The 12,173-nt window shown below is 53.1% G+C and overlaps 1 protein-coding gene across 1 annotated transcript in view; it reads left to right on the top strand.

Moving 5' to 3' along the window:
• Nucleotides 1-3,207: 3,207 nt before the first annotated feature.
• Nucleotides 3,208-12,173, top strand: part of Adgra2 (adhesion G protein-coupled receptor A2) — a 39,648-nt gene continuing 30,682 nt past the window's right edge. The window contains exon 1 of the mRNA XM_075986455.1: nt 3,208-3,913. Within this exon, the coding sequence (XP_075842570.1) occupies nt 3,648-3,913 (266 nt within the window). The 5' untranslated portion in view covers nt 3,208-3,647. The remainder of the gene's footprint in view (nt 3,914-12,173) is intronic.

Consider the following 12,173-nt stretch of genomic DNA (forward strand, 5'->3'; position numbering starts at 1 on the left):
AGTAGCCTTTCTCCTGCTGGGCTACAGAAAACCAGAACCAAGGTGCCTATGATGGATAAATGTGATATGTAAGCATAATGGAATGTTAATTGCTCTTAAGAAAAAAAACAGAATTATATCATTGACAGCAACATGGTTATCGTGTTAGCAAAACAAGCCAGGCATGGAAGTTAGTTAAGCCCCACCAACTTCTTTTAAGACTAAGGTAGCCAGGCAGTGGTGGTGCACACCTTTAATCCCAGCACTTGGGAGGCAGAGGCAGGTGGATCTCAGTGAATTTGAGGCCAGTCTGGTCTACAGAGTGAGTTCCAGGACAGCCAGGGTTGTTACACAGAGAAACCCTGTCTTGAAACGAACACACAAACAATAAGAGCAAGGCAGAAGGTGAACTTGGTGACACATGCCTGTAATATAGACCCTCAAGGTGCAGAGACTAGAGGATTTTGAGTTTCAAGACGAGCCTAGGCTACGTGGAGAGTATCAGTCTGGCTGAGGCTATGCAGCAAGAGACTATCACAAAGGAAGAAAAGGAGGAGGAGGAAGAAGAGGAGAAAGAAGGAGAGGCGTAAGTTAGTATTTGTGAATTCCTGGAGATTTATGGAATTCACTTTACTAGAAACAGGTGGGCTGTACCTCTGCTCCCTAAACTCTCTACTCTCTTATCTTACACTTAATCCTAACTTTTGTTGCAAGGTCTACTCAGTATAGTTAAGGAGAGGGTATGGTTCAGTGGTAGAGCACTTAGAGAATTTGTGAGGCCCTGGGTTCAATGTGAATGTGTGTGTGTGTGTGTGTGTGTGTGTGTGTGTAAATGCAAAGTCGTGAAGGAAGTCTCTGTCTCACAAAACATCTGAAACTGACTAGAATACAAATAGTATTGGCATGATGTTGAGAGGACATACACCATGGTAGGCATTTAGCATGAATATATATATAGTTTATATGTACTTTGAACACATATGTACATGCATACAAACATACACACACATATGTAAAGATTATATATATATAATTTTTAATTTTTTTACATTCCTTGAGATAGGAATTCAGATATCACATGCTGATCTCAAACTTGATATGTAGCCACGGCCAGCCAAGGCCAATTCTTGATCCTCCTAACAATAACATATATTTAATTGGTCAGCTCCTTAACTAGATTGCCTGAGAATGGGAATGAAATGTGAGTTTCCCTTCTCTCTCAAAAAAGAAGCCTCAAAACAAGACATTTGGGGGGGAGTGGGGATGGGTAGGGATTTGGCTCAGCTGGTACAGTGCTTGTTTGCCTTGCATGCACGAAGCTCTGGGTACTGTCTATCCCTAGACCTTCAGAGCTGGGCAAGGAAGCATCTTCCTGTAATCCTAGCACCTGGGAGGTATGACTGGGAAGTCTGGGAGTTCAGAAGCAACCTTGGCAGGAGAATGCAACCTTTGGGGGAAAGCAAAGAGCAACTTGAGGGGCTTAGAAAGGATCTCAAAGGGAAGCGCTCACTCTGCTCTTGAAGACTTGGGTTGCCTCCTGCATATATACCATCGGGGGTGCACTGTGCCCAAGTCAAAATGATGCCCATCAGAGCGGGAGTGCTGTGTAAATGTCTCCACCAGGCATCTCATGCCTACCACGGTGTACCTCCGCTCTATGGCCTGCCAATGCCATCTGTAATTCATGGGCCTCCTCCTGAGACCTTGTCTTTTAGCAAAGGAAAGTCACAGAGCCAGAGGCCTCTCAGCTCTTCTAACCCGCAGGGGTTAGATAGGCAGCTCAGGTCTGGTCTACGTGCCTGGTGTCTGCCCATCTCTGGCCCCTTTCCTGAGGAATGCAGTCTCCGCTAGGCCTGCCTAAGGCTCCTGCTGGGAGCGTCCACCCCACTTCTCATTTCCTCCATTTGCAATCACTATTTATTTATCTTTGGATGTTTAAGGAAACAGAGCCTGCCACAGGGATTGACCAGGGAATCTAGTGAAGGAAAGCTAAGAAAGAAAACTAGTGTCTGCCGCCATCAGGCTAGGGAGAGAAGCTGCTTCCCCGCAAAGGAGGTGGGAGACAGCTCCTGGACCACAGTGGAAGAAAAGGCACCAGGCACCCCAGCAGATCCAAAGTGTGGTCACCTGGCTGACGCTGGCCGGGAGCAGTTCTGCCCCAGCCCTGAAGCTGGCCTGCTACCTAGCAGCGAGGGCTCTGCTAAGTTTGTGGGGAAACTGAGGAGGCAGCACCCAGGTCCTCTGGCTCCAGCCTTCATTTCAGTTGGCATTCAGTACATCTGTCACCAGCTGCCGGCTGTTGCTGCTGTTGCTTTTTGGGGCAGTGTCCACGGACACTTCATTCCCCTCCCTGTTGTCAAGGTCAGATCCTACCCACGACTGGACCAAATCGTTCCTTCTCATGCCACAGTGTGCATTCATAGACAACAGACAAGCAGGACCCAGTAGATTCCACTCTCCTAGGTGATGTGCACTGTGAAAAAGTCAAACAGCTAACAAAAGGCATTGCCTGGCCTCGAAACCCAGACTGGGATGTCCTGACTAGGTCGCCCAATTATAGATCCGTGGGCCTTCTCTTATTTTCCCTCTTTTCCTTTAGCATTTCCCAACCCCAGACACACACACACACACACACACCACACCACACCACACCACACAAGCGTGCGTGCACTAACAGGAGGCTAACTCAGTGTCTGCCTTACCCTTTGACCTCTCCTTGGCCTAATGACATGCACCTCCTGCTGGGCAAGGTCACTGCTCACAGGGTAAGGTCTAAGGCCTCCTTGTCCCAGGCTTGTGTCCTCCTGCTGTGACCTCACTCGAAATTTGGGGGTGGGAACAGTACTGTGAAAGTCAACTTTAGACTGGCCCGTTGTGTCAGAGGCCAAGAAAAACCTTAGATCCTGAGCAAAGCTCAACCCCGAACACGAAGCTCCAGACACCCCAGGCCAAGCCTGAATGAACTTCAGCAGAAGTCCTGTGCACAAGGGTGTAGGCAGATGAGAGGGTTTTGTGAAAGTGATGATTGCCTTCGAGGTCTGAGCTGGGTTGTGGAAAGAAAGCGTCCTGGCCAGTAGAAAGAGTCGAGATGGAAAAATAGTTTTGGTGCAGGGAGAATGGGAGTGGGTGGCTCTTCAAGCTGGCTTCTAGGCTTGCACTTGAAGGAGGGCAGCTGCCTCGCTGAGCATCGGGCGGCGCTAGGGCCTCGCAGAGTGATGAGGCGGTGAGGGAGGCGGGCAGGGGCTGGCGGCTGCAGCAGCGCGGCGCCGAGCTGCCCCCATCCATGGCACGGAGTTGCGGCGGCGGCAACAGCAGCAGGAGCCAGGCGCAATCCGCTAGGTCTCAGCAGCGCGCGGAGCGAGCCGGCGACGCGCGGGGACCAGGCTCCCATCGGCTCGCAGCTCTGCGCTGAGACTCAGGCCGCTCCGCCGGTGGCCACCCGAGCTGCGCTGTCAGTGGCGCCCGCGTCCCGCCGGGCCCCGGTGCTCGCAAGCCATGCCCCCGGGGCGACGCAGCGGGGACCCCGAGCCTTGCCTCCGCCCAGGGCCCCCCGCCCCGCCCTCGGGCGCCCGGGGCTCCCGCTGAGCACGCCTCCCGCACGCCCGGGTCCCTCCGGCCAGCGCGCCGTCTGGCCCCTGCGCTGTAGGTCCCCGCGGGGCGATGGGTTGATGGGCGCCGGGGGACGCAGGATGCCGGTGCCGCCCGTGCGCCTGCTGCTACTGCCGCTGCTGCTGTGTCTTCTGCTCCTGGCTCCCGGAACTCGGGGTGCGCCTGGCTGCCCGGTCCCCATCCGCGGCTGCAAGTGCTCTGGGGAGCGGCCCAAGGGACTAAGTGGTGGCGCCCACAACCCGGCTCGAAGGAGGGTGGTGTGCGGCGGCGGGGACCTCCCCGAACCTCCGGACCCCGGCCTTCTGCCAAACGGCACCATCACCCTGTGAGTACCCTACCCTGTGCTGGGTCAGGACAACGAATGGGACCTAAAAGCAGGGAGGGGGGGGCGATTTTGCCACTTGAGAGACTGGGTAAAGTCTGAATCCGGGCATCAGTCAGAAAACTTGAAGTAGGGGTAGGTTCGGAGCTTTGGGAATCAGGCTGTGCCCCAAAGAGAGCACCGCGGAAGTCCTCTCACCTGCACAGGTGAAGTGCGAGTGGACGCTGGAGGGACATTCGTGTTGCTTGTCCTAAGTGAGCTATCACCAGCATTGCAGTCTTAAGGGACCCTGAGCTGGGTGGGAGTGAGTGGGAAGGCTGATTGATCGGGGCCAGGGACCCTCTAGGTGGCAGTGATTCTTACTGAGGCTTCAGAACCCGCACGAGGGAGACCCTCCTAGACTCAGCTGCCGAGTCTGGACCCTTAACTGGGATAACTGAGTCTGCGGTGCCCCGCCCCGGGCCTGCGAAGCGCTGCTCCAAGCCGGGCTTCATTGGGCAGGCGGAGCGTGAGTCCCGCTAAGCCTATTCTTGGAATGCTGGAACTTCTGGTCTGAATGACCCTCACCTCCCTCGTCCCAATTACCTCTTGGGCTCTCTCCCACTGTGAGCATTTGGGAAGTGAACTTGGGTTGAGCAACGGGTCCCGGCCTATTCCTTTACTCCCCCTGGAAATAATAATGGCCTTGAATGTTTATCGATTGATTTAATTGCTCAAAGATTTGGTAGAAAAACCTAGCCGAAAGGGACACGTGCCTCCGGGCCTCCTTCCACGGTTCTCCTTTCATCTGGGGCTCTATCCAGCCCTTGCTTTACGAGCCACTAGTGCCTGCTCCTTAACTTAGTCTCAAATTCCAGCAACCGCACGAGGAGAGCCTCCCGCACCCCAGCGGTTTCCTGTGCCGGCCATGTGCTCCAAGCTCCACGCACGACGTGGAGTTGAGGGTCGCGCCCTAGCGGTAGCTCCTTACTTTCCTGTTCAAGATCCAGCCTAAAACCCGCCTCCCTTTCCCTGTCATCCTGACCCCGGAGGCACCCGTTTCTCCAACCACCCCTCGCCCAGAGCTGAGGCTGGCTTCATCTATTCCGATTGTCCCCAGAACAATACAGTAAGTCCTCTGGTGGGTTCAGAGGCTGCCGGCTTCCTGGCAGGACACAACTGGTCAGCTTGTGATGTTAGCCAGCTGGCCTGCATTTTCTCCAGCTGGGGTGTGTGCATGCACACGCCTGTGCGCCTTGAGTGGAGGCGGCATTCCTTCCCTCTCCCGCTTCGATGCGAGTTCTGGGGGGAATGGCCATGGCTGCTCAGGCTTTTCACAGCAGGTCCCAGTGTCCAGTAATGCTTAAGGGTCCTAGAAGGCTTGGGCACGGCCAGCCTACTTAATTCAGGAGGGGGGAGGTTTTTTTTTTTTTACTGTGAGAACTAGCTGGGCCGATGTTTGTGATGTTTGTGTCACACAGCTGCACAGCGATGGTTCAGCTGGGGGTGGTGGTGATCTGTGTAATCGCACATGCTCCCGAGCCTCTGCACACTCACATGTGTGGGAGCTGTCTCTTGTACGTCTGTTGGCGGGGATTAGGGAGTCCTAACATGGTCAAGGCAGAAGGAAGGGAGGGGAAAAAATAGAAAAGTGGTTTTGCAGTACATCTTAGAATGATTTGGCAACTAATGCTTTCCAGCCATGGCTAATTCCCATCGACGCCACTCAAAGGAGGGAGACCAGTTCTTGGTGAGAATGTATCAGGGCAAAGTAGCGGCAGACGCAACTGACTTTGCTGCCCCAGCCTCCAGCCCTTCCTTAAGGAACCGCTCCCCTCCCCTCTCAGGCCATTCACCTAGCTGCCTTCCAATACCTTCCAAAGAGACTGGTCTCCCACCTGGCGGGACAATGCAAAGAACAGAACAGGGAAGCCTGCTCATCCATCAGTCTGGACCTGGATGGAATCTGAATCTCCTCCCTCCAGATGTTTTTCTTAGCTTTCCACATTTATGATCCCCCACTCTGGCCAGCAGCCTCTGAGTGCCCCCCAGAATGCATCTCGAGATGAGAAAGAAGGGCTGGCACTGGCGGTGCCAAGAGTATGGAAACCCCCTCTCTAAGTGGGGAGTCATGCTAGGTGTGGAGGATGGTGACTTCCAAACCTTCCTGAGCTACATAGGGGAGACCCTGTCTCAAACAAAACAGAACATTCATTTCACCCTAACTCCTCTCTGTCTTTTCTCCACACAGATTTTCCCCCTTTTTTTTTTTTTTTTTTTTTTTGCTTGTCACAGGGGCAGGACTTGAGCCAGCTGTTTTTGCACTGTGGTGGTGTCCTCCCTCTCAGATATTTGCTACATTCCCACTGAAGACCTTCTTCTCCCCTCCAGGATGGGTCCCCAGCTTCCAGTCACAGGAACCCTCGAGATAGAAGCCTGTCAGACACTTAGGGCTAGGACTCCAAGTGCCAGATAAGGTCCCTGTCTGCTGGGGCGTGGGGGCGGGCACGGGCGCGGGCTTGAACAGTCCTGTTTACCTCGTTGAAAAATCCTTCCTCCGCGCTGTTATCTCAACCCCTGCCTTCTGTTTTTGTAGACGGCAGGTCCCCCTCTCCCCCACCCTCTGCTTTGTTTCCCCCATGGTGGACTTTCATTTGCAGTTTTCCAGGAAAGCCGAGCTCTTGGCTTTCCTTCCTGCTCCGCTTCTCACCCCACCCCCAGCCTCACAGCCCGGTCTGCTGGGCAGCTGCGGGTACAAATGCCCAGAACGGGGAGCCTTTATGAGCCTTCTCTCTGAGGGGAAAGGTCCCCGGGTGGGTGGCTTGCAGTGGGGAGGAGTCTGCTATGAGCGGAGACCTCTCCAGCCTGGGCAGTGGCTGAAGGCCTGCTTTCTGGTCCTTGGCTCTGAGAGTTAGACCTATAATAGATAACTGCAGACAGCAGTCTCCCCAGGAGGACCCCAGAGGACACAAGCCAGTGCCATAAATTCCTACTTCATCTGCACTGAAAAGGGTCTTAAGAGACCAGCAAGCCCGGGCCCACATCTCAAGGCTTTGTAGCTGATGTTGGAGAGATTAGAGGGATCGCTAGGTGGATCAGTTCGGATTAACTAGTAGAGTCTCAATGTTTCTACCAGACGAGGGTCTTGCTAGTTGGGATCCGGTGGGCACAGATTCTACATTTAAAATTCGTTTACCCCCCAGCAGGACCAAAGCCCTTTTAACCTGGAAACATTTTAGGCTGGGTGAGGAGGGGGCAGGCACGGGATAAGTCCTTGGTCATTTCTCCCAGAATAGCAACCTGTTCAGCCTACCCCAGAGGCTCCAGTAAAGGGTAGAACGGGCTCTGCACAGATGTGCCCAACACTAGCTGGGCGCTCATGCTGGGAGTCTGATGGTCCTGGGTAGGGAGAGGTAGAGGGAAGCCCCTGATGGATGGACCCTGTCCATGCTCCTGCCTGAGGGGGGCGACTCTTGTGTAAAGATCTCTCTTGGGACTCTCAGCTCTGGCCTGGGATTCAGGCAATGCAACCACCAGGATCTAGTTAAGAGATTGTGGGGTAAAGTGTGCCAACCACCAAGCACACTGCCTGAGGGCAGTGGAAAGATGCTGGCTAGAGGGGCGGGGCCCAGCCAGCCTCCCCACCCCCTTCTCCTCTACCCTCTTTCCCCCATATGGTTCTCATAAGGTCTGGGCTCCGAGACAGCGGCCAGAGGAAGTGGCTGTGTACAGAGAGCTTTTGTGAGCAGGGGAGGGGGAGGGGGAGAGTGGAGAGAAAGAAGGAAAGAAAAGAGGGACGAGGCCAGAGACGAGGAGATAAGGGAGGTTTGAGTCTAGCACTCTCCCAAGCCCTGGGGGGGGGGGGGGTGAAGCTCTTATTCTCACCTCATGAACCTCTGGACCCCTTTGCCCATCCAGAGTGAGGAGCCAGGAGGAAACCCAGGTCATCCCTGACTCTTCCCATCTACCTTCAGGAGGGGCTGTAGGTGACCAGCCCAGGTGCCGGAGATTGTGACTGCCCCTGCTCTGTGGCCTTGAGAACCCCTATCCTTCAGACTCCTGGTGCCAGATATTAAGGTGCAATGCCTGGTCCTGTTTCAGGGGAGCCCTGTGAGGAGAGCAGAACCCCCTGGGTTTGGATAGCATTATTTACTGCACTGAAGAGATGGAGATCCCTTAGGCTGGGGTCCCAAAGACATTACATATACTTCAGCCCCAAATGGTACCAGGACATGTTTAGGGAAGTCACTAGAATGGGTCACCTGCCTGGATTAACCAAGATGTGCTCATGGACTCTCTGAACCCTAAGGTCCCAATCTGCGGGCTCTTGTGGAATTGGTGAAGGGCATGACAACCTCATTGGTGGTGGTTCTGAGAATCTACCCCCAAAGTGCAGGCAAACTAGTCTAATATGAACCTGCTGTAGGTTGATGCTTGCATTTGAGGTCATCTTTTTAAGATGAGAGACCGTTTGTAAATGTACCCTATACGTGTGTCATTGGGCTAAGCTCCTCTTCTGTTTCTTCTAAGTTCATCCAGGTCCTTCCATTCAGTTTAGCCCCTATCTGCTTCCTCACCAAAGCCCAGAGAGGGTAGGGGAGCTCCCCCATTGTCCCATGGCTTGCCCAGAAGCGGGAACTCTCCCATCACCCCTTAGGGAGAGGCCACAGAGGGAGGAGAGGGGAAAAATATCGAGAAGGGAAATGGCCCTGAGCTGAGGGACCATCAGGAAGGGCCGCTGAGAGGGGCTGTTTATTTTCATTGCCCCAGCCTGGCTGCTCCGTTCTATTTAGGGCTCAGATACTGACAGGACGGAGTCGCCTCCTCCCCTTCCTCCCTCCTCTGAGGGGCCCCCATCCTTCCCAAACTCCAGAACATTCCTTTGCTTTCAGGACCGGACTACGGAGGGGGAGGGCGAAGTGGGGGAGAGAAGCTGGATTGAGCGGACACTGAGGTCCTATTCCCCCAGCCCTGGGAGTCAGGGGAGACAGAATGGGATCACAGCAGGGTATGCAAGATGGATGGGTCCAGGTGAGGACAAGCTATGGGGTGACATGAGGAGGGAGTTGTAGCCAGAGTGGTGGAGCCAGACATCTCCCAGCTGGAAAGGAAAGGGGAGGAATGGGCGCCCCTCTTCCCCCAGCCCCCACAGCTACCAGGGCTCCTGCCTCGCTGGGGATTGTATGGGGAGGCCCAAACCTGTGCTTCAAGACTGGAGGGAACGCCAGCCCCAGGGTGGGAAAGGCTGATAAGGGCTAGGGTTCCCCCCCACCCCCTGTGCAGAACTCTGCCCTCCCCAGCTCACAAAGCCCTCCTCCACCAACTACATCTAGACCCCTAGGGCTTCTGACTCTGTGTCGCCTCTGCAGGTGACCTCAGAACAATCGGGGACAGAGGGAGGAACTGTGAGGCTTCCCAGGCCTCTCTGGGAGGCTTCCTGCTCTCTCAGAACCCCAGGTAGCATGACCCAGAGCACAGGGCACTAGAGTTTGAATGATTGATGGGGCTCTAAAAAAATACCTCTCCCTTTCTATACTATCCCTGTTGAGACAGAAAAAGTAGAAAGAAGGTAATTTTTAAAAGAATGTTTGTATTATTCTATTTATTTATTTAGAGGTAGGAGCTCACTATGTAATACTGGCTAGCATAGCCTTGGCTGGCTGAAACTGACTGTACAGACCAGGGTGGCCTCGAACTCACAGAGATCTGCTTGCCTCTGCCTCTGCTTCTGACTCTCTGGCACTGGGATTAAAGGTGTATGTCATCACACCCAGTGGAAATGTTTTGTCACTGCCAAAAACTACCTTAGTAGCTGGATGTGGTGTGCCACACTTGTAACTCCAACACCCAGGAGGCTGAGGTGGGAAGATTGCCAGTTCAAGGCCAGCCTGGGCTACGGAGACCTCATCTAAAAACAAAACAAAACAAACAAAAACCTCCAAGCAGAGAGCTGGAGAGCACTTGCTGCTCTTGTAGTTGTTGAGTTGGTTTCCAAGACCCACACCCCGCAGCTTACAAACACCTATAACTTCCACTGCAGGGGGATAACACACTCTCCTCTGGCTTCCAAGGGTATCAGGCCTGGTGCATAGACCAGGTTGGCCTCTAACTCCCGCTGCCTCCAGAGTGCGGGTTTAAATATGTATGTCTTTAAAAACAAAACAAAACAAGACAAAAACAAAATAACAACGAAAACTCTCAAACCAAACTGGAACAAGAGGAAAGCCAGATAAGGAGCCCTGACCACGAGAGTCAGAGTCTCCCACCTGGCCGGCATCCTCAGCCCACTCCCACTTGGGGAAGGACAGCTGCACACTGGGCTGGTCCAAGGACAGGCAGGCAGACTGGGCGTTATCTCTCTTCATTGGGGAAAGGGGCTCGCTCCTCCTAGTAATGGCTTAACCAATACAAGTGAGCTAGGAGACCACTGAGCAAAATACCCCACAGAGCACGTAAAGACACCCTGGTCCAGGAAGTGTAAAACTTTTGGTCTCTAAATCGACTCTCCGGGTCTCCCATCACCTTTCCTGAACCATCTACCAACAGTCTGCTGCATCTATGGATGAGGGAGCAGTGACTCCATGTAGCTGGGGAAAGGACGGATGTTCTGTCCTAGAGATAGGGTGGGGTAGCATAGTGGGATAGGATGGCAGGGAGAAAGAAACCACCTTTGACTCGGGACAGCTGGCTCTGCACTGAACTCCTTCCCACTGGGCATTCCCTTCCTGGGAGCTCTGCTTACTTCCTATTAACTCAGCCAGTGTCTACTCTCATCAAATCCCCTGAAGGAGGTGAGAGAGACACATGCTCTTTGTCCCGGGGACCTTATAGCCTTGGAGACTGAGAGGATTCAGCTATACAGAACTGGGCAGATGTGGGCTCCAAATTAACACTAGGGAGGAGAGAACGAGGGACTAACCTATGTGTAAGGATGAACACTTGATCAGCCAGTGTGCTGCTGCTCCCGCTGAGACAGGATGGCCAAGAACAGCCTAGGCAGCATGGTGAGACCCTGTCTCAGAAATCAATGAAAAGTAATAGCAAATTAATCCTTTGTGATTGATGTATTGACTGACTCTTCGAGTATCAAACCCAAGACCTTTTATACTCCCAGCTCTGTTTACATTTTGGGGGGGCAGAGGATTTTGAGACAGGGTTTCTCTTGTAGCTTTGGTGCCTGTCCTGGAACTAGCTCTTGTAGACTAGGCTGACCTCGAACTCACAAAGATCTGCCTGCCTCTGCCTCCCGAGTGCTGGGATTAAAGGCGCACACCACCACTACCGGCTTCTGTTTACATTTTGAAGAAGAACTTTCTATCTCCACGAGTTTGGATCTCACTGTTAGGATTTTATATCATGGCAGTTGTCGGTAGTCCTTAAGATAGATTGAAAATCCCCCCTTTTTCTGTCCCGTGCTTCTCCACTTTTCCATCCCCCTCTCTATCCCCTATAGAAAATCTTGGTGTAGGTAGTTACAGCAGACACTGTTTCTTGTGTTCCAGCAAGAGTTCTGAGACCACAAAATCCTCGCCAAGTCTCCCTCATCACCTTCCACAAACACCTGAAGCGAAGCACTTTGCGGTCTCTGCCTGGAGATTCAGTTCTAGAGCACAAAACCGTCCCTTTCCCATCTCAGCCCAAACACCTCGGTTTTGCCCACTCCTTCCCAAGCCGCGTGCCATTGTAGCGATAGAGGAAGGAGACAAGACCTCCAAGACAAGTTAGAGGGAAACCAATAAGCAGGAGTCAGGATGAGACAGCGGCTCTTTGGTCTTGGCCTTGACCCATGGCTGTCTTTGGCTTGCTCTGTGTCTAGGTTAGGGTTAAAGGTAGTGTCTGGACAGGGCTCAGCCTGGAAAAAGAAGATCCACCTGAAGTCATTCGGGACGGCCTGGACAGGCTTCCAGCCAAGCAAAGCAGTGCTAAAGCAACTCAGGAGCGGGCAGGGCACCGTACATGTCCTGGAAAGAGAGAAAGGAAGTCATGGGAAGGCCATATCCTTCATCCTTTAAAAAATAATTTAACTTTATTTTATATGCACTGGTGTGAAGGCGCCAGATCCCCTGGAACTGCAGTTTCAGACAGTATTGAGCCGCCATATGGGTGCTGGGAATTGAACCTAGGGTCTTCTGGGAGAGCAGCCAGTGCTCCCAACGATTGAACCATCTCTCCACCCCCGTGACTATAGCCTTCATTAAACGCAAGACTTATTACTCACTGATAAAGGTTGACATAATGATAGTCATGCAAATAAGACATTTGTCAACTTCAAATCCATAGCATT

Source organism: Microtus pennsylvanicus, chromosome 9, assembly GCF_037038515.1.
Source record: "Microtus pennsylvanicus isolate mMicPen1 chromosome 9, mMicPen1.hap1, whole genome shotgun sequence".
Taxonomy (NCBI): Eukaryota; Metazoa; Chordata; class Mammalia; order Rodentia; family Cricetidae; genus Microtus; species Microtus pennsylvanicus.